The sequence below is a fragment of the Dasypus novemcinctus genome, chromosome 3 (assembly GCF_030445035.2).
Source record: "Dasypus novemcinctus isolate mDasNov1 chromosome 3, mDasNov1.1.hap2, whole genome shotgun sequence".
Taxonomy (NCBI): domain Eukaryota; kingdom Metazoa; phylum Chordata; class Mammalia; order Cingulata; family Dasypodidae; genus Dasypus; species Dasypus novemcinctus.
This window is the reverse complement of record NC_080675.1, coordinates 120,355,304-120,380,916: the sequence shown is the minus strand read 5'-3', so window position 1 is coordinate 120,380,916 and position 25,613 is coordinate 120,355,304. Positions and strand designations below refer to the sequence as shown.

Here is a 25,613-nt window from a genome sequence, read left to right as displayed (position 1 = left end):
GACTCAGTCTTCAAAGGCAGCGCTGCCCGGCTTGCATCTTCAGATCAGACTGACTTCCTTTCTAAAGCCATAGGAAGGAGGAAAGGCGAGTTGAAGTGGTGTTGAAAGATCAAAGTCGGCTGTGACCATGGACTCCTACTTTGTTCACTTTTATTCTCCTTACCTGGTTCCAGTGCCCAGTGCAGAACTAACTTTTCTGAAACAAAACCCAGAAGACAGAGACTAAATCTAGATAGACACACCAGTGTCTAGAAGGTTGCTTATTTTAGTTTGCTATTCATTCATGGATGTGACCCCACTGCCACCACCACCCCCAACACATACACACACATGTACACATGCACTTTTTCTCTTCTTTGGTTTTAGACCTCTCCAAGAATATCCCATTAGAAACAGCTGACATTCAGTCCTGACTCACTCTTCAAAGGGATTGTGTGCTTGCTGTCACTCATGCGTGGCTACTCTGTTTCTAGATATCGATGAGTGCCGGGAGATCCCAGGGGTCTGTGAAAATGGAGTGTGTATCAACATGGTTGGTAGCTTCAGATGCGAATGTCCAGTGGGATTCTTCTATAATGACAAGCTGTTGGTTTGTGAAGGTAAGTGGTGTTGTGACTGTCATATCCAGAAATGAGCCAGTCGATGAGCTAGTTAACCATATGCACGTGGCGAATTTCACAACATTGAAATTTTAGAAATGTATTCGGCTCTAGTAATAGAGAAGGACATGGTGTGGAACAATGTGAAATTTCATGCAAAAAAAAAATCGCTAACTCCCAAGTGGAAAAAGCAGGATGTGTGTGCATTCCTGATCCACTTCCCCCATAGCGCTGCTCCCCACCCCCCCACACACAATGTATTAGATTTTTCAGCTGATCTGAAAAAGGCTTGAGTTCCTGGGTGTGTCAGATTGATTGCTTTTGTTTCACAGTTGTTCAAAGTGAACATGAGTCGTGGGCAGTCTTCTTTAGTGGAATCTCAAAATCAAAGTTCTCTTCCCGAGACTTTGCTATTCCCAAGTGAAAACAAGGTTAATGCAAATATTCCAGACACATGAGAGAATTCCAAATGGCAAGAACAGCAAATTTGATTTTATACGAAGAATGTTGGCCAGGATGCAAATGGTCCTTTTCTCATTTTCAAATTACCCTCTCGTTGCCATGTGTATGTACTGTGAGTCTGGCCATTCCTCACAGCACTTCATATTTTTCCCTCCATCTGGTGAGGATAGTGTTCTTTTACATTTTAGTAAGAGGGACATTACTAGTTTATACCATCTGTTCTAGGAGAGCTGAAATAAGTCTCTGTTTAATACTTAAATTCAGGGCTTCTAACCGAGTTTTTGTTCATGTTCAAAAGGTTGTTACCCCTTTGAACATATATTATATAGCACATACATCAACATTTTAATGCTAAAACCCTTTTCCTCCTAAGACAGAGACAACTGTCTTACTCATAACCATGAGTAAAGTTATAGTCCTAAGCACACACTGGTTAAATCCTCCTCACTCAGGCTCCCAGCTCCTGTAGTCAGCTCAGCTCACGGCCCTCACACTGACTGCGCTGTGGGTTAGTGGGAATGAGGTGGTAGCCATTCACAGCCTTCCTGAGGAGACAGCTGATTCCCGTGGCGAGGAAGTTTGGCAAGGAAGATAAGAAGGGAGCCCACTGCAGATGACAGCCACAGGTTCCCCCTTTCATTTATGCCTCAGGGTGCCTGCCACCTTCTTGGAACATCTCCCCTTCTCTTCCATTTAGAGATGGTTTTCAAGTGAATGGTTACTTTACCCAGCTGCCTTATTGGTCCTTACATTTGCTCAATAGCAGCCTTGTTCTGATCCAATAGGCAACATCATCTATGACCACCAAGTTCATCCTAGACCTTGCTACACCCATGAGACTGAAAACATGTGCCTGTGCTCACATAAGGTACTTGGCTTTCAGGGTTGCATTCAGTGCATATTGAGATTACTAAGTGCTCCATCTTTTGGGTTCCCTTTCTCAGAATATCCACCTTGATGGTGAATGTTTAATCCAAGCTCTGCTGCTTCCAAACACAATCTTAGCTCTCTCAATTAGGAATTAAACGTTGATTTAATACATGCTTCAGTGACGCTGAAATTGGAATGGATTCCAGAAGTGATTTGAGGAGTATCCGTGTCTCTGCTCTCCCCTGAGTATGCATATAATCAAGTGTTTATGGTACAGCACAGAAATGCCTGTCCGTGACATCTTTGGGTTCTCCAGTGATACAAGCTGCCCTTGTTGTGCTTTTATACACCCTTAATTAAGAGCAGGGCAGACCTAGTGGGTGAGGTGGTGCCAGACCTGGTAACCCGAGGCAGACATACCCCTGCTCTTGTATCAGTTACACAGAGAGTCCCAACCTGGTCCCATCCTACTCCCACCCCCGTTAGACAAGAACCTCCACCAGCTAAGTGAGCAGTCCTGAGCACATAGGCTAAGAGGTATCCGTGAAACCTTGGTTGGTGTATTTGCCGCCCCCTTGTGGGAACTTGGCCGAGCCAACTTCTGTGTGAAAATTCAGCCCTGGCGTTGAGGACTGACTCTCACCTGTGTTACAGGTAAATCTCCTTTTACTGGACTAAGATTGAATTAGATTGTTTCATTGGAGTTGGGGACAGGGGGGAGGGAATGTAATTTGTCCCCTGGCGTAGCCTGGACTGTGCAGTAACTTTTGTGAAGTCGTGAATTTTGAACTATATCAGGTACCTTTTAAAGAAAAAAAAAGGTAGAGCCCAACTCTTGAACATAAATCTCTGGAGCACACAGTATCATTTTCCTCTTTTCATTGATGATGAGAGTCGAGCTGTTTTCAGTAGTTTTATGTGTAGCCTCCTGTGTTGGCTTTCCTTGATTTGATTGCCATGTGGCAGTCATTTATGCAGGAACCCAGCTCATGGAGCAGGAGCACCATGTCCCTGGAGTCTTGTTGGAAGTGCAGAATCTCAGGCCATCCCCCGATGTGCTAAGTCCGAATCCGCATTTTCACAAGAGCACAAGTGATTCACATGCACATTCAAGTTCGAGATACTTTGCCCTACAAATCTTACAGTCTTTCAGACAAAAGGAACCTTATTGAATCACAAACTCTTGGGACTTCAAGTAAATACAGATTAAGCCTTCCTGAACATTAGTCTATATCCGTACCAAGTCCTGGCCCAAGCAGCTGAGTTTTGTGACTTTTTTTTAGACTTAAGCATCAGTAGAGTCTATGTATGGTAACGAATCAAGCAGTCAATATTGGTGAAAAATATTAATAAAGTGGAAAAATTTTTAAATAGGTTTTTGATCATTATCTTTTCAATAGAGGCATTCAAAGGAAGAAAATCTGTATCTGTTTTTTTATGTGAGAGGCTTCAGTGACTCAACACCAGAATTGGTTCTCCTTTGAATTAAATTCTCTTCTGCTTTTAGATATTGACGAGTGTCAGAACGGCCCGGTGTGTCAGCGCAATGCCGAGTGCATCAACACCGCGGGCAGCTACCGCTGTGACTGTAAGCCCGGTTACCGCTTCACCTCCACGGGGCAGTGCAATGGTACGTAGCTCACCACTGGCCGGCCGTGTCTGCTGCAGAGGACCATCCACACCGGGCTTCAGATAACTGGATTTCTTTTGAGAGGGTTAGGTTGAAGAGTGCCTGACTTAGATGGCTGAGCTCTAATAAATAAGCTACAAAAAAAGGAAAGTTGTTGAAGTGTCCAAACATTTAGCTTTTTCCCTCCTTAGAGATGACTTGTTTTCAAAATAAGAAGTAAAACATTTACGTGAATGGATTTCATATGGGCTGCTCTTCTCTCCCCCTCCCCATATACACACACACACCTAACCAATATTCAGAACCAAATAAATTTTTTCTTCTTGCCTTCTTCTACATAATCCCCCTTAGGCAGGGGGCGTTGTCACCATCTTAGCCACACACACCCCACACCCCATTTTCTCCTAAACGTCTTCAAGGCAAAAGGCCACTCACCGAGGGCTGCAAGCATTACCGGCCCTCTAGGAGCCATAAATCACCCACAGTAAAATCAGGAACTGTGTCCACTATAAGTTAGATTTTTTTGTTGCTCACTTTTGTCAGGGAGGTGTGGAAGTAAGTACATGAGTGCTATCAACTTAAACTGGTGTAAAGTTGTTTTAAGTATCTGATGATGTCTCGCAGCCAGTGGTTTAAAACATTGGGGTTTCAGCTAGAAGTGAAGCCTTACTTCAGAATAATTTTTATGTAAGTTTTGGAGTAATTATAAATCATTGTGTATTTAGCAAAGCGGTCAGGAAGAATGTGTTGTTTTGCTTATGGTTAATTTCACAGGGAGTTTCCTGGATATTTTATGCATTTGTGAATGAAACAACACAAGGGAACCTGGTCAGATTTTCCTTGGATTTCCTTGCTTACCAGTGATTAAGTGGTAGGAAGTGCACAGCTCTCAGTAGGGCATTCTGCATTGTTTTATGAGACCTTGGTGGGAAGAGAGTTTAACAGCAGAACAAAAATCACTTTGAGAGTCAAGACTTGTTTTGTTGAGCTTAAAGAAACATGTGTAAGTGTTTAGCATTTCATCAACAGAGCTGTTGTTACCCAGTTATTTAAAAAACAGGACAGGAAGAGTGGAGACGCCTCTGATATGAATCACATCACCCTAGTACAACTTGGCAGTGCTGCCACTTCCCTGTATTTTGCTCTTAATTCATGTTTCTTTGAAACTGGGAGAAATAATTCCAGGCAAAATAAAGAATTGCTGATAATCTGTCATTTCATACCACTTAATGCTTAGGCTTTTGAGCTTTAAATATATCAAGACAAGGTGTCCAGCTTAAGCTTTTATATATATTAATATATTTTTTCATAGTATCATTAACATACATAAAACAAGTACTGTGGATTATGTTGTGGCCAAAGTTCAATTTCCCTTATTCATTAAAATCCTCAAGAGAGGGGAATGTACTTGCAACTATTCAGCATCTAGGATTGAATACTTCACTCTGGTAATGACTTCATTTACATCTTTCTTTAAAAATTTTTTTAAAGACCTTTATATATCATCCTATACTTGACATTTTTCAGGCATATTACAAAATATTCCTCTCCTCCTATGTTAAAGATGAGAACAATGAAAACGTCATTATAAAATTGTTGTTTTATTCAAAATAAGTCATTTCAAACCCCAAATCACTTGCATTGTTGATGTGAAATCTGAGAGAATGATTAGATTTCTAAGCCCAAGAAACCAGTTTGACCTCAGGAGCCAGTCAGAGCAAATGCCACCCCCTTCTGAAATGTCTTATCCCACTAAAGCCAAGACAACTTCCTCCCGCCCACTTCTTCATGGGCTCCTCTCCCTCTGCTGACTGTTTGCTCTCCACCCCCAGTTCCTGTTCAAACCTTCTTTCCCAACTTCAGATATAATCTCCTGGGAGTTCAAATTCTGGTGCTTGTAGAAACCTAGTATTCTAGTCTCAAGATAAAGTAAGACACACATAATTAATTTTCCTAGCATTGTAACTTTATATTTCATTGCTAGAACCTCAAAGTACTTCACACTTCTTTTAAAAAAAAATAAATTAATTAAAAACATCACAATGGCAATGTAGGAAAGACAATTCCTAGTTGGGGATCCCTTTCTAAGAAGATCCTTATTATTCTCCGTTTTCTTGTGGGATCCAGACATAAGACAGACCTGGTTTCCTCCATACACCCAGATCCAGCAATGCTTCAGGGTGCCCAAGGTTTGAGCCAACCACAGTAAGCATCAAGAAACTCTTCCTCAATACCAGCTTCCTTCACTGAGTTTAGGAATGGAATTCAATTTCCTTTGACTATTCTGGGGAGCCATTTGCTCATTTTAAATTCATTCTTCAATTGGTAATAATCATAATTTGTTAGGTTAAACCCAGCATTTCTGCATGGGCTAGCTTAGTAGCTCCTAAGCTTCTCCATTTCAATTTCCCCTCCTAATGATATACTCAACCTTACTTGAGACTTTTAAATGGTACAGTGTTTGTCAGCCTTGAACAGTCTATATATTAGAAGGAGGTAGTTGCAAACATGGCAGCCTGGGCACTTGAAATGGGTGGGATATCTTTTCCTCTGGCACAGGCAAGATGGCATGCTCTGTGCAGCTGAAAATATCAATGGCTGTTTTCTCAGCAGGCAGGGCAGGCAAACAGCATATCTAGATTATTCAGCTAACAGCATTGACAGCATAGGTGGCATTCTGCTGTTTGCTGTCTTGTGACAATAGTAAAATCTGATTGGATCGATGCTCTTCAACTTACAGTTGCTCTAAACAAAGTCTTGAGAACTTTAAACAATTAAATTAGAGATATAAGTAGGCATGTAATCATGTTCTTTGTGGATACGCATATGAAATTCTGCCTCTCAGATAATCAGACTTTCAGGGGAGCAACTATAAGTTAATTGACAATAACTATAATTTAGAGCTTAAAGGCTACAGAAGCAAGATGAGAGGGCTTTCCTTTGAATTAATCTGAATAAAAAGAAAGAAACATCAGTGTGATTGTCAAGTCCTAAAAATAGCCATATGTAAGTATGAAGACTTAGTTAAGATAGTCCAAAAGGTTATAAGAATAAGATAAAACAATGAGGTGAAAATTGAACAAGAAACAATGAGGGCTATTCATCAAGAAACTTTATTGAAGCAATGGAATTTATTTAACTTTGATATACACTTTCAGGGGAAACCATGAAAGGTCCATGATTTGAGGCAACAAATCTAGACTAGACAAAATACTTAATCCCACAGGCTATGATACTGCTTAGGCAGATAATCAAATGAAAAGGGCGTTCCACTTCTAAGTTCTCTCAATCCTTCAGAACATTTTTTGGATACTCCCTCTATTTTACATTGTTTCATGTCTTGTTAACATACTCTGAATATTCAGGAAGTTTTAACCAAATTTGAGGCAAAGATAATTAGAATTTCAATGTCTGTTTCACTGCCTTAATTCAATTAGATTTTGCCTTCTAAGCTTCCGCTAAGATACTGAAGATGCTTTTCATTTACAGATCGCAATGAATGCCAAGAAATCCCCAACATATGCAGCCATGGACAGTGTATTGACACAGTTGGAAGTTTTTATTGTCTTTGCCACACTGGCTTTAAAACAAATGCTGATCAAACCATGTGCTTAGGTGAGTATGTGATTATCATTTCAGTTCTTCATAACCTATCAAAAATTGTTTGCATCTGAATATATTTGAAATTTAATACTATGTCTCAGTTGTTGCTTTGTTATTTATAAACTAAAACACAATTAATCTTTGGTAGTCTGAACATAATAAACATCTTCCTTCATATTCATTTGGCTGTCAGAACAGTCAAACTTTTTGCTGAGATAAAATGAGAAAGATAATAAGGTAAAAATAATGTTTATTAATGATAAAAGCCTATTATTCTTTTGTAATATTTACATAAAATATAGGTTTGCCTTATTTTACCTTGGCAGAGAATTTAGCTTTTGAGTATAAATATGAGCATTTTTTGAGAAAGGTCTATAGTTTGTACCAGATCCCCAAAGGTAAATTTACATTTAAAAAAATTAAAGATCAATGTTGTAACTCTCTCCCATGTTTTCAGTATGGACTTAGGAAGCTGATTTAGAATAAATTTCAAATACGTAATCAATCATTTTCTCTTTTTCTCTCCTTTCTTTTCCTGCTTTAAAGCAACATCCATTTAGTCTTGTGGGACTGTAAGAACTTGAATCAGTTTCACAGCTGGAAAGAGAACAATCAATAGCAATAACGTTTAAAGTGCTTGCCTTTGGCCATAACTGGATTCATCCATTAAAGAACATTCTTATAAAGTTTTGTCCTCTCCAGGCAGATAATGAGTTTTAAATTTAAAAAGTATAATCAGCCTGGCTCTTCACTGGAGTCTAACCCCTGCATAGCCATGAAACTCAACCTGCTTTCTCCTTCTTCCATTCAAATTATTTGGAACCCACCTCTTTCCCTACCAGAGAACTTCACCAACTTGGCAAAAGATGAACCAAGGATGAAGGTTTTGGTTGCTGGCAGGGTGACTCACCCAAAATGCAGTCTTTAACCATTCACACATTGTAGTCACTTTGGGGTCAGCAATAACTTCCTGCTTTAGGATCTCAGATAATTTGTCTTCATGTCCAAAATTTGAAAGGAAAAGAAATCCTAACTGTAAACACTCCATTTTGCTAGCCTTAGATGTTATTCTCCCTCCCTTCATCCTCGCCCTCCTCTTTCTTCCTTACTTTTGCAAACCAGTGGTATTGACCTTCTTTCACTTTAAAATTTTTAAAAATTTATTCCTTAATATAATGTACACCAACTCTTTATAAGATACATATCCACTGCTGTGGGAGATGCAAAGCACAAGACGCCAGAATAGCTTTATATAATACTGAAAAGAAGAGACATAGACAAATTAAAATACAAGTAATGCAAGAGTATATGAGAAGAACTGAAGTCAGTGCTATCATGTTGAAATAGTTTAGAAGAATGAGGAGTCATCATGGGCTGGAGGGGTAATATGTTTTGAGAGGTAGACTGGGGAAAGGCAAAAAGTGTCTTAAATGGTAGGTGAGTTAGAAAGCTGTGTTGCTGATTGTGGGGTAATATGCGGTGAGTCAGTGCTTTTTGGTATTGGAATGAGAATCTTAAAGGCTGAAATTTGGTGGAAGAAAATCAAGACCCAGATGTGCACAGATTTTTTTTTTTCCATTTTCAAGTGAAAATATTTGAGAAAAGTGGCAAGGGTGGTGAATTCTACAAGCAAATAGAGTAAAATAATTCCTGTCCAGTTCTCCTGTCCTTAGCTTGCCTCCTTTCCCAAGCCATCCAAGGAAATAGTTGATTCCCAAGATTTAGAAACTTACTGGTTTCTCACAGAAGCTACCACAATAGAGCTAATGCCAACAGCAAGAATTTCTAAGTCTATGGTGGAGACTTCGTGAACCCCCAAATGCCCTTTCACCCCAGATAAGCACGTAACCTCTCTTTTACCATTAAAAATTATGTTTCTCTGTGGCCTTTATTCCTACTAGATATAAACGAATGTGAAAGAGATGCCTGTGGTAACGGAACTTGCCGAAATACAATTGGTTCCTTCAACTGTCGCTGCAATCATGGTTTCATCCTTTCTCACAACAATGACTGTATAGGTACGTGTGAGGGGTGGGACACCAGCAAAGGAAGTCCATTTTATGTGCATTCTTCATCATTAGCATCATCTCCAATGTGCCAGCTGTCTTTTTAAAATATATACCATCTCGTGCATAAAAATTGGTTAGTGTATTCACCAAACATAATGTGCTAATTAAATGTCAAATATAGTACCCATACCCTTTCCTTTTCTTGAAATGCTCATTAGAATTTTTATGTCTGTTTTGCTATAAAGTAAGTTAATTTCAAAATAAGTTGAATTGATTATATTTTAAAGCATGTAAAGGGGATTCTTTGTACAGAAATTATATATTGAGGAATAATGTGGATCTCCTTGTCCAAATATTTCACTAGAGCCTCTGTTAAAAGAAATTAATTATTGAATCGATAAAATCCACCTTATAAAACATGCTATTATATGTAGGCAAGGGCAATGAACCAAATCTTGTGCTAGCCGCTAATTTTATATATTTCTAATAGCAAGAATAGTTAATAATGCCCTCAGCTGTATTGTATACTAGTAAATTCAGTTTTAGCCTTTAAAAATAAAATTTAATGGAAGATCCAGGTGAAAATGATATAAAATTTCAATATAAATTATCTTTTCCTCATTAGTATAAAGGTAATTGTGTTGTTAGATTTGTGATCAGTATTTAAAGCTAGATCTCTTTTTACAATCTACATCTTCATTGGAATTTCTTAGTTTGATGGAGCCAGAAAAGGCCACTGAAATTCAGAATAAATATTTTTCCCTTGAGAGATTTTCGTCATTGTTGGGATTGTGATATTTTCTTTGCAATGTATCAGTGGTTAATTTTTTGACAGATGTTGATGAATGTGCAACTGGAAATGGGAACCTTTGCAGAAATGGCCAGTGCATCAATACGGTGGGGTCCTTCCAGTGTCAGTGCAATGAAGGCTATGAGGTGGCTCCAGACGGTAGAACCTGCGTGGGTGAGTACAGCCTCGGAAGACCCCCACTGCAGGAATCGTCCGGTCTCTATCCCGGTCCTTTCTCAGGAAGCCTGAAGGAAAAGCCAGAGTAGAACTACACTGGTGCTGCCTTTTAAAACTTTGTTTTTAGTTTTTAAATATATATACACATACATATAAAAGTATCACCTTTTCCCCTTTCCAGCTTTAAAATTAAGTTGTACTCTCAAAGAACAATTATGTTTTCTTCAAAATACTTCAATCCTATAATCTTTTGGTTATCCTTAAAATTCTTCATACCCACTGACTTTTCAAATGATATTGTTCTAGAAATAATTTGTGGTGGGCAACATAAAATATTGTTGTTAAATTGCACACTTCAGAAAGCTGATAAGTTTTTTTTTTCCATTTATGTTTTTTTTTTTTTTTAAGAATTATTTCTCTCCCTTTCTCCCCTTCCCCCCCAGGTGTCTGCTCTCTGTGTCCATTCACTGTGTGTTCTTCTATGACTGCTTCTGTCCTTATCAGCGACACCGGGAATCTGTGTTTCTTTTTGTTGCGCCATCTTGCTGTGTCAGCTCTCTGTGTGTGCGTCGCCATTCTTGGGCAGGCTGCACTTTCTTTCACGCTGGGTGGCTCTCCTTTCAGGGCGCACTCCTTGCGCGTGGGGCTCCCCTACGCGGGGGACACCCCTGCATAGCACGGCACTCCTTGTGCGCATCAGCACTGCACATGGGCCAGGTGCACATGGGTCAAGGAGGCCCGGGGTTTGAACCGTGGACCTCCCATGTGGTAGGCGGATGCCTTATCCATTGGGCCAAGTCTGCTTCCCTGATAAGTTTATTTTTATTAGTCTTGTATTTTTGTTCCTGGTGGACTTTTTTTTTCTGTATTTCTTTGACTTGATTCCAGTTTCTTTTCTTCTTTTTAAGATATCAATGAATGTCTTCTGGACCCTAGAAAGTGTGCTCCAGGCACCTGTCAGAACCTGGATGGGTCCTACAGATGCATTTGTCCACCTGGATACAGCCTGCAGAATGACAAGTGTGAAGGTAGGAAAGTTGACAGTGTTTGGAAATGAGCAGCATCGGTCACTACCCTGGAATTACCAAAGTCAGAGCTTTCGTGATGGTATCTTCGTTTTGGAATGTTCGCTCAGAAACAAGTCCAAAAGGTGTGACTTGTGACCTCATCTTTAGATGAAAAAATAAGAAATCAAATTCTCAAATGAATTTCTGCCAAAGTTGTTTTGCTCTAGGCGTTTGGGTGGTCATATGACCCTTACTCATTCACTGGGCTTTTATATAGCTGGTGAAATTACCATGTCCCACTTGCAGTATTCATGAATTGCACATTTCCAAATTCCAGTGGATTACAGCTAAAAATAACTTACTGATTCCAGTTGCAATCATTAAATGACCACATTCCAGATTTGATGAATGTGGCTATATAATTTTATTATATATATTTTAAATCACAATCAAGTGATATATTCTAAATGGAAACATTTTATTGAAGTTAGTACTAAATGCAAACTATTTAAAATGTTATTTTACTTTGATTAAAGATTGCCTTTATGCACTCCACAGTAAATACACAGTTCCCCTAAAATGAACATAATAGAGATGTACAGAAAGAAAAAATAAACTCTCAAATAGACAATAAATTTTCCCATTTTCTCAGTTTTCTATCCACTGTTAAGAAGTTGGCACCTTCAAACTAATTTCTATCATATTGGAATCAGAACAATGACAAAAAACAATATCCCAAGCAGAGTAATTGAGCATTTTTACAAAAGCTGACTTTTAAGAAGAAGTTGAACATGGAAGCAGAGGGAGTGTACCAGCAGCTAAGATTCATTAATGAACTACAGGAAACAACACAATTTTAAACACAACCTAGTAACATAGAGTGATGAAGAGGCTAATTTTGCAATGTACAGAAAGAAAACCCCTTTATATTACACAATTCTAGAATGCGTAATGTGTGGTATTTTAAATATTAAGTCAAAATAATGGAGTTAATTTCTTAACTTCCCCTCAGTTGGATCTCTTGAGAATAAAGTTGAGTAATGCAAATACGTTTTGCTGTGGGTAGAACTCTTTGCACAAACATGTGAAGAGAAAGGGAGGGCCCCAAAACACAGGAGATGTTTTGTGTTTTGTTGAAAAAAATACTTCCATAAAAATAACATGGTTTCGAGTCAAGATTTATTATTTTCTTCACTACAAATTCCCACTGAAAGTCAGGGAGAAAAGATGGGTGAGTTTGTCAGAATAGAGTGGACATACATTTTCTGTAAGAAGGGTGACCATGTAAATTATTGATCAAACCAAGACAATTTTGAAAGTGAAAAGGGTACTACTAATAATCAAGCCTGGCCAACGGCATAAGTTTGCCTCTCTCAGGCAAACCAGGAATATGGTTGTCCAAGCCATTCACAACTTCATGGCTGAACCATTCTTCCATCTCCTTTGTAGTAGCTAAGATGTTTTAAAGTAGGAAATAGTGAAGGAAAGATGCCACAATCTAAATGTATCTCGTTCTTATTATCTGTAAGATGAAAGAAAAAATACATCCTCTGCTCTATGAAGAGGATATTTTTGTGAGTTGAGACAAATTATCCTGTAAATGAGAGGTTAGAACCTCATCTTCTCTGATATCTTTAGTTTGTCTTGCATAATTTTTAAGATTATTGGTGTTCTTGTAAAATTCTTAGTTTTAGGACTATAGCATGGGGAATTGGGAAAAGCATTGAATGAGGTGGAGAAAAATAAATTTGGTTCAGTGGCCTAGATTTATGTCAACATATGTAAAATCCCAGCACTTCCACTTACGGTAAAATGATAAGGTAGGACTCTGATTTCTTGCTGCTTTCCTAGCTTAAGGTGGTATGAAATAATCACTACTTTTCTAAATAGCCAAGCAGAACTCAGTTTGGCTAAGAAAAGTTTCTCATGGCACCCCTTAGAAGACACTTGCAGATTCCATTTGTATATCAAGAACTGTCAAAACTCATTTTGAAAAAGCCATCACAATTTAGTAGTCCAGCTCACAGCATTATGATGCAGGTGCATGTTTTTATTGCTGGCAGTTTTGAAGGTCAGTTGCACTTTATACTTCCTCATTTTGCATTTGGTATCTGACAGTGTCTCCTCTGTGCTTTGACTTTGACATGTGTAATTCTTTTAGATATTGATGAGTGTGTTGAAGAACCAGAAATTTGTGCCTTGGGCACTTGCAGTAACACTGAAGGCAGCTTCAAATGTCTGTGTCCAGAAGGGTTCTCTTTGTCCTCCACTGGAAGAAGATGCCAAGGTTAGTGCTTTTGAAGACTTTGGACTTTTATTGCTCTGAGTGTATTTGTTGTGGTTTTCTTTTAAAACATGAATGAGCTCTGATTGTTTGTAAAAGGAAGATGGAGAATTTTCATTCACCCAGATGTCTCATAATTACCTTATGTCAGAAGTATCTGCTTTACTTTTATAGTTAAAAGCTCATCCATCAAGTTATGGTTACTTATACAACTTTCCTGGCACTTAAACCTATCTCTTTCTAAGAACACAGCTACTGATAGGCCACTTAGCCTCTCCATTAGCCAGTGAATACAGCAAAGCCTGGGGAAAATTCAAGGACACAGCCTCAGCCTTGAAGAGGTCACCTGGATAAATGGGGCAAAACTTTCAGACAGAAAAATGCAGATTTGCCCATATGCTCTTAGGACAGAAGAGTTCTCTAAGAAAACAGAGAAGTAAATTTTAGCTGACCAGTATTCTTGCTGGGCCATGTTCTGTTTTCAGGGATAATCCTTGTGAATTGTTTCAATAAGGACTTTGAAGGTCTTGCCAGGTGGGTTTTCAAATGAAAAAAAAAAAAAATCTACTGGGAACCTGAATTTAAGAATAATATTAATACATTTAATGCTTAAGTACCAGAAGGGGACTATTAGATATTTCTAAATAATGCAACTGTTTTCATCTATCTACTTATACAAACCAATTTGAATAAATTCAATAAGAAAAAAACCCACAAACATATATTTATATTTCTTTCCTGGTATTTCAGGCAAAAGCTTTGAATTTAAGAGTCCAGAAGTTGGGTCTGGGGGAATCTCAACTCTGACGTTTTTATGCTGTTTAGTCTTTTGGGCAGTCATTTAACCTTTTCCAAACTCAGTTTCCTCCCTGCCCAGTCAATCTTATTCAATATGTGAAAAAGCTTTGTTAATTACTTGTTCCTTTATAAACTCTTGTTATTATAATAGTCTAACTTTTCACTTTTCAGCAGGTCGTTTTGTTTCCCAGTATTTAGAAGGGTGACAGGGCAGGGAGGGGGGGTGGAAGTGATGAATTCTCTGGATGGTTTAATCTTTGTAGGTAGCAAATTGAGGAATCTCACAGAGCTAGAGTGAGAGGCCCCCAGGGATTTCAGGGTTGCCTCTGAGGTGGGACTTGGTGCAAACAGATATTCTGTCTAAATGGTACAGACCAGCCAGATGAATTTGAACTCCTACTCCCTTGTTTTTGTGTGCCTCTGGCTTGGTCTGAGTTTGGAAAGAAAGCAGTGAGAAACCAGGTGTGAATCTGCCGATGTGGCAGGCCAGAGGAAACTCAGACTATTAATTCAATTTGCACTGGCCTGTCACAGAGCAAGCTCATGCTGCAGGAAGAATCAGCCCAGCTGTGAACAGCCCTGCCACATGCTCAGGTCCAGGAGGCAGAGCCAGAATTGAGGAATGTAAGCAGGGAAAGTGACTTTTGTTGTTCTGATGAAATTCCAGAGGTCCTAAAGGGCTCTTTGCAGATGGGCTGGTAAACAGGCATCCTAGGGTGCAAGCCCTGGTTAAATCATGTGGCGAGCACAGCTCTCTCCCCCAATGCAAGGCATCTTTGATTAATAAACCAATTCTAGTGGATCACCACAAGGAAATATAAATTGCCCACAGAGCACAGATTTTGCTGAATCCAGAGAATTAAGAGCCGAGGTTTCCTTGTAAGATGACAAATTAGGAGTCAGGCTTCTTTTGACCATAAAATAAGAAAATTCCATGGAAGCATGGATTCTATTTTTGAAAGAACAAATGGCATGGAACTCTGTGGACCGAGTCACCTGAAGGCCACAGCTGTAAATGAGCCACCCCCTCTTGCCAAGTTCAGTGAAGCGAATTTGTCACTTAGGTTCCCTTTAAACTTATGCATTTGATTCTCTATATAATGCCTTGATTGGGGAGGGGGGAGTGCAGGCATGTGGTGGGAGGGGGAAGGTTAGGGCTGGGGTATGGAGCATGGTCAGCAATAAAATGAAAAGAGAATGAGAATTTTAACAGACCAATATAAGAACATGCATGTATCTAGGCTTAAAAGAAACATGTTACAAGCAGGATACAAAGGAGACAATTAAGGTTTAAATGATTTGTTGAGACATTATTGTGAGTAGTTACTGAATTTTATCTTTAGACAGTTGCAGGCAAATGTAAAAACAGGGCAGAAAAACACAAAACATTGTGACAATGAACTTGAATAAAAGAAACCACAAGATGAGCACCAAGAATAAGTGTTAAATCTTGAAGCTTCTTAGCAAAGCATAAATTTGAATGACACACATCATGCTCCAGGCAAGGATTAACTTATTGCTTTGGTTTTCAGAATAATTCATAGAAAAGTACCTGGTAGGTCCTGGACACAAAAGATGTGAAAAGGGAGTAAAAACTAGAGAGAGAATTTTCCCAAAAGAGTTGATAGCCATGAAGAGTTGAACAAGTTTATTTGGGAGTCCTGCTGAATTTGTCTTACCAGGGCTTTGTATATTTGATAGGCAATATAGATTATAGGTAGATATTTAATTTGACTCATGAAATGTTGGCAAGTCAATTATTTTCTCTCTTGTCAGTTGTAAGAATAAGAGGTGGTGAAATTTTCTAAACAAAATTGGTATCTATGATATTATATTAACTGAAATTTAAAAGCAGTGACAGGAGAGAATAAAAAGCAGGCCTGGTCAGTCATAAAAAAAAAAGGAATTGTTCAAAATGGCTATGAAAGCATTTCCTTAACACCTGCAGATTTTAGCTTGTGTTATGAGAGCAGAGTTTTTGAGGGAAATCACACTCCAGGCCCTTGGATGAGCTCTCTTTTTTGAGTCACCCAGTTTTCTGTAAAAATATTGGGAAAGTCAGTTTCTAAAATAATGCCAAGCAATATTAAAGAATTTTGTATGAACTGACCTGTCTTCCATGTTTGGTGCCACTAAGCAATAATTGATATTAAAGAAATACTTTCTTTGAAAGAAGGTTTATTCTCCCTCCCTCCCACCCATTCACCTCCCTGCCATTCTCTTTCCTTCCTTTCTCTGTTGAGCTAAAGAAGCTGCAGTTGAAAATTTAACATTGCCCATGGCTATGTGTGTCTGAGATCTGCAGAAAGTCCCTCATACATGTGTAGCCAGGAACTCAATGAGTTGTTTCAATGTGAAACCCTTATATTGTGTTTTCGTCAGTTTACAAAGTTGCCACCTCTTTATTTGCTCTATGCTTGGGATCTGCAGTTTTAAGTTGGCTCAGGCTTAGGGGACTCAGAATAAACAACAAAGTATCATATCACAGTAAGTACAAAAACTGAAGGCTACCTTGACCCAGGGTTCTCACCAAATGTTATCCAAAACGTGTTGCAAGCAAAGTACTCAATGAAGGGAATTTGTGATTGATTTCATCTGTGAATATTCCAATCCTGAAGTCCCTAATGGATATCAATTTTGAAGAGTGACAGTATTGAATTTTATCACTCACATCACATAGTTAAAGCCACATGGACTTGTTCATTAGATCTCACTACAGAAGTTACCTACGACTTTATGATATCAGCTCAGTTATTATAGTTAACCACTTAAGGAGCATTGCTATGGTAATGAGAGGAGAGCACATTTAATATAGTGGGTAGTTTCTTATTCAATATTATACAATAAAGATTTAGTGGGGAAATCAACTGAAGGTTATCATTAATTTATCCTGCAGATTTGCGAATGAGCTACTGTTATGCAAAGTTTGAAGGAGGAAAGTGCTCATCACCCAAATCCAGAAATCACTCCAAACAAGAATGCTGCTGTGCCTTGAAGGGCGAAGGTTGGGGAGATCCCTGTGAGCTGTGCCCCACTGAACCTGATGGTATGTCTTTCATCTGCATTTCTCTCTGGACCATTCAAGGTGCAGCCTGGCCATGCAATAAGTAAGGTTATAGGCCTTAAAGATAATGGGACAATTCAATTTTATTGTAAATCTAATTAAAATATTCTTTAAAAGTTATTTTTCTCAGGAGCTAGGTATGTTCTTTTTTAATTATGCTGTGAATCAGAGCCTTCCAAGGAATAGGCACAACCACTTTGGGAGCCTTGCTAACTTTCTCTGGCTTCTAGGGTTGTCTGGTTCATCATTTCTCAATAGGGCAGCATGTGGCAATTTGACCACCACAGAAGGCTTGGGGAGGAGACTATGGCTAACTGCCGTTGGTATTAACAAGTGTATCGTTGGATTAATGAGTGTGTGTCTCCACTGCAGAGGCCTTTCGCCAGATCTGTCCCTATGGAAGTGGAATCATTGTGGGACCTGATGATTCAGCAGTGGGTGAGTGGACTGTGCTGAGTTGTCAGCTTTTCTTAATAGTCTCAACCAGCCTCTTCCTTACCCTTTGAACAGTTGTTGTTATTCTTCCACACCTATCTTGGAAAATTAAACTCTACCATTTTGCCTTTTTGTTTGGATACCAATTAGATATTTAGGTGTTCCATTGATTAAACACTGAAGTGTTTTTATTTTTTTTTAAAGTACCTTGTAAATCACAATTTTTTCCTCCTTTGCTTAAGATATGGATGAGTGCAAAGAGCCTGATGTCTGTAAACATGGGCAGTGCATCAATACGGATGGCTCCTATCGCTGCGAGTGTCCTTTTGGTTACATTCTAGAGGGGAATGAATGTGTGGGTGAGTAAAAGTTGGTCTTTTCTGTTGGGATTCTGCAAATTAGAAATTAAGCTATACAGCATTCATGCTGGAAGGAAGAAATACCAAAATGGAACAGTAATAAGTATTTATCCATTCATTAATTTAAATAAATTCATTAATTTAGCCATATTCACTGAATCCCCACTTTGTACCAGGCGCACTGCTACTCTCTGGGGCTGTAGCAGTGAGCAAAGCAGACTTGGGCCTTCCTTGCTTACAATATACACTTTATTGGGGGCAGGCAGACACTGGACACGTGTGAAGGGATAGTGGAAAAGAGAACATTGTAATGAAGGTTGTGAAATTAAAAGAAAAATTTTAATGGCCATAGTCTTCTTATTTCTCAGTATATAAAATTTTTTAAATGTATCTGGATTTTATTCCATTTGGCAGACAGAAGGGCTATGTACCCAGTATAAATTCTTCATGTTTTAATCTTCTTCTTAAAATGTCAAAGAATGGCTATGATTGACCATATTATAGATTCATATTAACTCCAAGTCATATGCATGTACTATATGTTATTTGTGCAAGGGTTCCAACGTAGTTCATTGTAAACTGATTTAATAATAGCATAGATGCTGTGTAGATTAGAAGGTGTTCTTTCCATTCAAGAAATTAGTACATGGAGATTTCAAGCCCAGCTATAGCTGTGGTTGCTTAAACAAGTCCTTTTGCTTTTCTAGGGCTTAGAATATAATGGTTTGCAGGTGAACTAAATTATTTCTAACTACCCCCACAGCTCTAAAAAGCAATGGTATTGTGATTTACTTGAAAGGAAATTATATTCTTGACAGTGAAATAAAATTTAAAAGCAGAAACAAAGCAAATAAAGCTAGTCTTTTTACTTTTTGGAATCTATAGTTACTGCTACTGTGTACCTGAGAAATGAGCCTCCTTCCCCATGTTCTCTCCATCGCATCCTCTTGCCTTCAGACTTGAAAACCTGACAACATAAGATATAACCCTTTACTGTAGCCCATTACTCTTCTGTCCCCTCGAAAACTAAAATAACAGTGTTATCTTTCAACAGTTTTCCTTTCCCAAGGGAAGACATTCTTCCCAAGGGCTGTGTCAGAATAGGAACAGTGAGTATTCTAAATGGATGGTTAGGAGGCATATATACTTTTTCAAGTCTTCCTAGTAAGACTAGTTCACTCTCCACAGTTGTTTAGAGAGATCAAACCCTAAACATACTTCTTTTTAGTCTTCCTTCTGACTAATGTAAACCATCTGGTTTCAACAGAATCAACAAATTCTACTTGAATCTTGATTTTATCCAGTGTATTAATTTTGCTTAACCCTTGGTCTCTTATTTTGCATAAGTTTAGTCTTCTATTTTATATCTGGCAAAAATCCATCATGTTTAAGGCTTCTTGGAGAGTGATGTAATGTAAGGCCAAACTGGAGATGTATTTCCAGCTTTAAATAAGCAAAAAAATTTGACTGGTGAGAGGATTTATGTTTTAACCCTTAAAGAATCTATTCCCAGTAGAGGATTTACTTGTGCATAATGTGGGATACTGGGGAAACTAATGGAAAAGAATACTGTATGAGCCAGATACTGTCATTGTCACTCCAGCTACTGTCACTGTCACTCCCATTTGGAGTCCTTGAGCAAGTCAATTTTCATGGCTATAAATCTGTGATAACAAGGCACAGACCAGATGAGAACAAAATGAGACACTATAGACTAAAATACTCATAGCATGAAAGGTATTATCCAAGACCAAGTCCATTTTACCTCAATGCATCAGTTGTTGCATACACTCCTGTTCACTTGCAGATACTGATGAATGTTCCGTGGGCAATCCTTGTGGAAATGGAACCTGCAAGAATGTGATTGGAGGTTTTGAATGCACCTGTGAGGAGGGATTTGAGCCTGGTCCAATGATGACTTGTGAAGGTAAGCCTCTTAAACATAGAATTGGTTACAAGATCTGATTGTGGGAATAGCAGTTGGTTGATTACAATTCTTAATATTAAATACCACTTAGGGTGTTTAGAATAAAGAACATCTGGGCCTGATGTGTCATTTCTTCGTTTCTTTTCTGTGTGGCCTTCTCTCTGCAGGGAGTATCCAACAATGGTGCAGATGGCTCATGACACAAGGCATGTCATACGTCATGAAGTATACCCTTGGTGGTGTCTCCCTGCTACTTATATTTGAATAAAACTCCCTTCTTGTTAACTACTTCCTTTCTTATTTTCTATTTTCCCCTTCAATTTTTTTCTTCTACCATGATCCCTTTCTTTTCCTTCTCTCTCTCTATCTTTTCCTCTTCTCTACTCATAGAAACACGTGCACACTGCGATACCCACCAACATCCTGTTCGCTGGGGGGCGATCACAGCTAAAGAGATTACCTATTCAATATAAGTATCTGAAAACTGTCTACCCAGTATGCCTGGTAGGATACATGGTGAAGAAGGAAAGGGGGGCGCTAGAATAGTGGTTCTCAAAGTGTCGTCCCTGGACCAGCAGCATCAGCATCACTTGAGAACTCGTTAGAAATGCAAAATTGTAGCCCCATCCCGGATCTCCTGAATCAGCAGAGAAACTCTAAGAGTGGGGTGGGCCCCAGTCATCTGTGTTTTAACCAGAACTCTCAGGCTGAGAACCACTGAACAAGAAAAAAAAAATGAAGGGGGAGGTAAAGAGCAAAGATACCGTTGGTATTAAAGTAAGCTTTTCACTAGAGCTATGACCCATCGATATCCGCTGTTGGAGTTGTTGGTGTATCTCTGAAGGTTGTGACTAAATCATGATCTGGCATCTCACTGATGCTCCCAGTCAGCATCATTGGCCTTGCAGAGCAACATGATAATAGAGATGGTCTCTTTAAACCCTGCTTTTCCCAAGCACATTCAGATGCTTTCAGTTTGAAATTGACAGATATCATTTTTGTCCATTCCTCATGCTATAATTGTGTTTATTGAAGGATAGAACCTGAGCTTCTATGTGAATTAAGTATCTCCGTGAGTGTAATGTGATCCAAAATACCATTTGTTTGGACAGAGGAATTGCAGTTATTTCACAGGGCCTCCTTTAAAGGGGGCAGCAGGGTGTTAAGGGAGTTGGTTAATGATATTGGAGGGGTCAGCTTTATTCAGACAACAGCTCACTTTGCAGCTGTGTTGACTGAATGGTATAAAACTGATACCCTCTCAATATGACTTTAGAGAATAGAAAATCATCAATTTGAGGTTCCAGAGGCAGAATTTCAGGAAAATCTCTTATATGTAGGGTGGCCTATAATTTATCATCCACCTAAATAATAATTAGTAATTATACCAGGACAAAAAGCATAAACTAGTACTGTGCTGGGAGATCTAAGATGTATAGTCACCCAACATTATCAATTATAAAGTAATCAACTCACTTATAATTCCCCTGAAAATCAGAGATTGCTTGGTCTATCCTTGTTTAAAGCAATGAAGTCTCTCAACTTTTTAAAAAAGCAGGTTCCTTATTTTATTGCTGCTTGTGTTCCATTATTTTCTCACTACCATCTGCTGCAGATATAAATGAGTGTGCCCAGAATCCTCTGCTCTGTGCCTTCCGATGTGTAAACACTTATGGGTCATATGAATGCAAATGTCCCACTGGATACATTCTGAGAGAAGACAGGAGGATGTGCAAAGGTGAGACATCCATGTTCACAGTCATCTAACCAGAGAGCCCCAGCTCTTTCTTTATGGCATATGGCATATGGTATATGCTTCCTACAAATCTTCCATTGGTGGAGGCTGGGTGGGGCTTGGGGCATGCTTCTTCACTCTGTGGATAACATGGGGGTTGTCACTGCCACCCTTCCCCCAGCATCATCAAGCTGAATTGGGGATCCTTTATTAGTTCACTATGTATTTCATGCCTATGCCATGGTAGGCATCTTAAAAAAAGGGAACTGAAGTAGGATCAATTTAACAAAACTGAATAAGCTCTTGAGGAATTTCTGATTTGCCTCTCCCCGGGTCTAAAATAAGGAGACACCTGTTCTCTTAAAATGGTTTAAATATGATTGTGCTTGAAGGTGGGAAGATTTTAAAATCCAAGTTTCTCAGGTTAGATAATGTAAAGGGAGAGAATAAAGAAAAAGGAAAACGCAGTGGGTATGAAAGTAAAAAATAAGGAAGATCTACCCTGTTCCAAAGAATAGGAAGTAAAGGTGGGAAAAGCAGGTAGAGAATAAGGTATTTGTGGATGCTTCTCTTTTCATCAAAGTAGAAACACCAAAACTTTAGTTATATAATAATAATTACTATTATATATAATATTCCCTAATATTACAATATTAAAATTATTGTATTATAATTATCATTTAATAAAACCTCTGGTTAATTATTACATTGTAATTATGATCCTATTATATGTTATAATATATGGTTATATTATGAAATTTTTGTACAAAACCTTTTCAGTTCAATTCATCAAAAAGAGATTGATGTTATGATTCAAGTTCAAAGTGGAGAAAAGACAACCCCATTTTCAGGAGCCAACATCAAAAAAATGCAAAAGGCATAAAGGCCAGCACTGAAATAACAAGTGAAAATTGGTTACCAAATGCCATTTTATTTTTAAAAGACATGTAGTTAATGCAGCTTCCTTTATAAAATCTGTGATTGTACATTCTTTACAGATGAGGATGAGTGTGAAGAGGGGAAACATGACTGTGCTGAAAAACAAATGGAATGCAAGAACCTCATCGGTACTTACATGTGCATCTGTGGACCTGGCTATCAGCGGAGACCCGATGGAGAAGCCTGCATAGGTAAGTGAATCCCTGTGGAAGGAGTTTATGTGAGTCAGAGGTGCTAGAAAGGACTTGTTGGTTTTGTGTTCTTGGCTGAAACCATTTGCCTCTCTTCTATGTCATGACTTTCCATGGAAAACCTTCCTCTTGATTATCTATGAATTCTATGACTACTGTCATTCAGTCTTCTGAGCTGGGCTTTATCTCCTTTCTCAGCCCAACTTGCTCCCCGGAATGGAACACCAAGTGTTTTCTCCATTTCTTTTCTTGAATTTTTATATTCATTTGTTGTGTGGGTGGGAGAGTCAGCTCTCTCCCCACATTGGACTGCCTCCCAGTTGCTCCAGCTTTGCTGAGAGCCATGGCACTGAGTACTAATGTCAGGTCTCTCTGAACTAGGAGACTCTTTAAACCAAGGGGATCTACCTCCAGAGAAATTAGTCTTGAGTCAAATGGGGCCTGGCCCTGGTATTTTTTAAAGCTTTCCACATGATTCCGATGTGGATCCAGCATTGAAAATCACACCTTTAGACCAGGGTTTGGCAAAGTACCTGGCCTTGCACCTGGTTTTTAAACATTTTATTTTATTTTATCTTATTATTTTTAATATATATTTTTATTAATGAAGCTGTGAGCTTACAAAACAATTCGTACATAATGTGCAGAATTCCCATGCATCATCCCTCCACAACACTTTACATTGTTATGGAGCATTTGATAATAGATTATGAAAGAACATCATCAGACTATTGCCACTAACTACGGTTTACATTTGGTTTTTTTTCCCTGTACACCCCCTATTATTAACACCATGTATTAGTATTGTACTTTCGTTATAGCTCATGAGAGAACACTCTCATATTTGTACTGTTAACCATAGTCCATCTTTTGCCACATGGTTCACTGTTTTATGTGGTCCCATGCCTTGTACACTTAGTGGCCCTTCCTTTCATCACAGAGTTGTATAGTCATCGCCTCAGTAAATTTTTGAACACTTTCCTTAGTGCAAAAGAAAAAAATCCCATACATCCCTATTATAAATATTTAGCTTTGATATAGTATCTTCTTTGACAATGACACAAGAAATATTACAATATTGCTGTTAACTGTAGTCCATAAGTTACATAAATTGTATTTTTCTCATGTATCACCATATTCTTACCACCTTGTAATAATGACATACGTTTGTTCTAGTTCGTAGAAGAACATTCTTGTATTTGTACCATTAACCACAATCCTCATCCACCTCCTGGTTCACTATGTTATTCAATCCCTAGATTATTCTCTAGCTTTCTTTCAATTGACATTTATGTCCCTATACTACCCCTTTCAGCCACAGTCCCATTTATAAACCAGCCGTGTAAGTTATACTCACTATAATGTATTACCATCAACTCTATCCATTTTCAAACTTTTACAGTCAAGTTAATTAAAAATTCTATACACAGTAGTGGATGTAGTTCAAGTGGTCGAGCACCTGATTCCCATGTAAAGGTCCTGGGTTTGATCCCTGGTACCTCCTAAAAACAAAATAAACAAGCAAGCAAACAAACAAAAAGCCAACTCTCATTGGAGTAGATGTGGCTCAGTGGTTGAGTGCGTGATTCCCATGTATGAGGTCCTGGGTTTGATCCCTGGTACCTCCTAAAAGAAAAGAATTCTACCTACATTAAACGTCAGTACCCCTTCTCAGCCCTCATCCTGTCTCCTAGTAATCTATTCTCTGTGTTAAAACTCTATGTGTATGTTCTTCAGGTTTAGTTCATATTAATGAAACCATAAATATTTGTCCTTTTGTGTCTGCTTTATTCACTTAGCATAATGGCCTTAAGGTTCATTCATATTATAATATGTGTCCCACTTTCATTTTTTCTTATAGCAGCATAATATTCCATTGTGTGTATATACCACATTTTGTTTTTCCATTCATTGGTTGATGAATTCTTGGGTGCTCTCATTTTTTGGCAATTGTGAATAATGTCACTATGAACATTGGTGTGCAAATTGTCTTTTCACATCACTTTTTTCAGTTCTTCTGGATCTATTCCTTACCAGTAGAGGGATTGCCGTATCATATGGCATTTATATATTTAGCTTCCTGAGGAACCCCGGCACCTGTTTTTGTAAATAAAGTTTATTGGAACATAGCTATACCCGTTCATCAACATATTGTGTATGGTTGCTTTTGTGCTACAACAGCAGAGTCAACAGGTTGCAACAGAGACCAGATGGCCCACAAAGCCAGAAATATTTACTATCTGGTCCTTTCAGAAAAGTCTTCCTGACCTCTGCTTCTATGGATGGTCCAGGCATTGGGATCTTTTTTTTGGGTGGGAATCAAGATTTTTAACCTGTTTTAACACTGTTCTAGATGTTACCTTCTGACTCTCTCTAGTCTCATAATGAAATCGCTGTCTCAGAGACTCTGAACTATTCTCTAATGATGAGAAACACCTAGGCAAATTACTCTGTGACCTTTTAAAATAATCTTCAGATAACTCTAAGAGTTTCCAACCATTTTAATGTTTAACTAAGGAGACAATTATGGTTATTATCTTAATATTATTAAAATATTTGATAGGGGAGTGAATGTGGCTAAAGCATTTGAGCACCTGCTTCCCATATGGGAGGTCCAGGTTTGGTTCCAGTGCCTCCTAAGGGAAAAAAACAAACCAACAACAAGCAAACAAACGAAAAAACCAACTCAGGGGAAATGATGTGGCGTAGTGGTTGAGCACTTAGTGGTTGAGTG

General features: G+C 38.5%; 1 protein-coding gene across 1 annotated transcript in view; it reads left to right on the top strand.

Moving 5' to 3' along the window:
* The window catches only part of FBN1 (fibrillin 1), a 254,403-nt gene that overhangs the window by 209,249 nt on the left and 19,541 nt on the right, over positions 1–25,613 (top strand). The window contains exons 44-56 of the mRNA XM_004448075.5: positions 474–599; positions 3,439–3,561; positions 7,051–7,176; positions 9,066–9,182; positions 10,009–10,137; positions 11,049–11,168; positions 13,309–13,434; positions 17,126–17,275; positions 17,666–17,731; positions 17,971–18,087; positions 19,895–20,014; positions 21,630–21,752; positions 22,748–22,879. Of these exons, the coding sequence (XP_004448132.2) occupies positions 474–599; positions 3,439–3,561; positions 7,051–7,176; positions 9,066–9,182; positions 10,009–10,137; positions 11,049–11,168; positions 13,309–13,434; positions 17,126–17,275; positions 17,666–17,731; positions 17,971–18,087; positions 19,895–20,014; positions 21,630–21,752; positions 22,748–22,879 (1,575 nt within the window). The remainder of the gene's footprint in view (positions 1–473; positions 600–3,438; positions 3,562–7,050; positions 7,177–9,065; positions 9,183–10,008; positions 10,138–11,048; positions 11,169–13,308; positions 13,435–17,125; positions 17,276–17,665; positions 17,732–17,970; positions 18,088–19,894; positions 20,015–21,629; positions 21,753–22,747; positions 22,880–25,613) is intronic.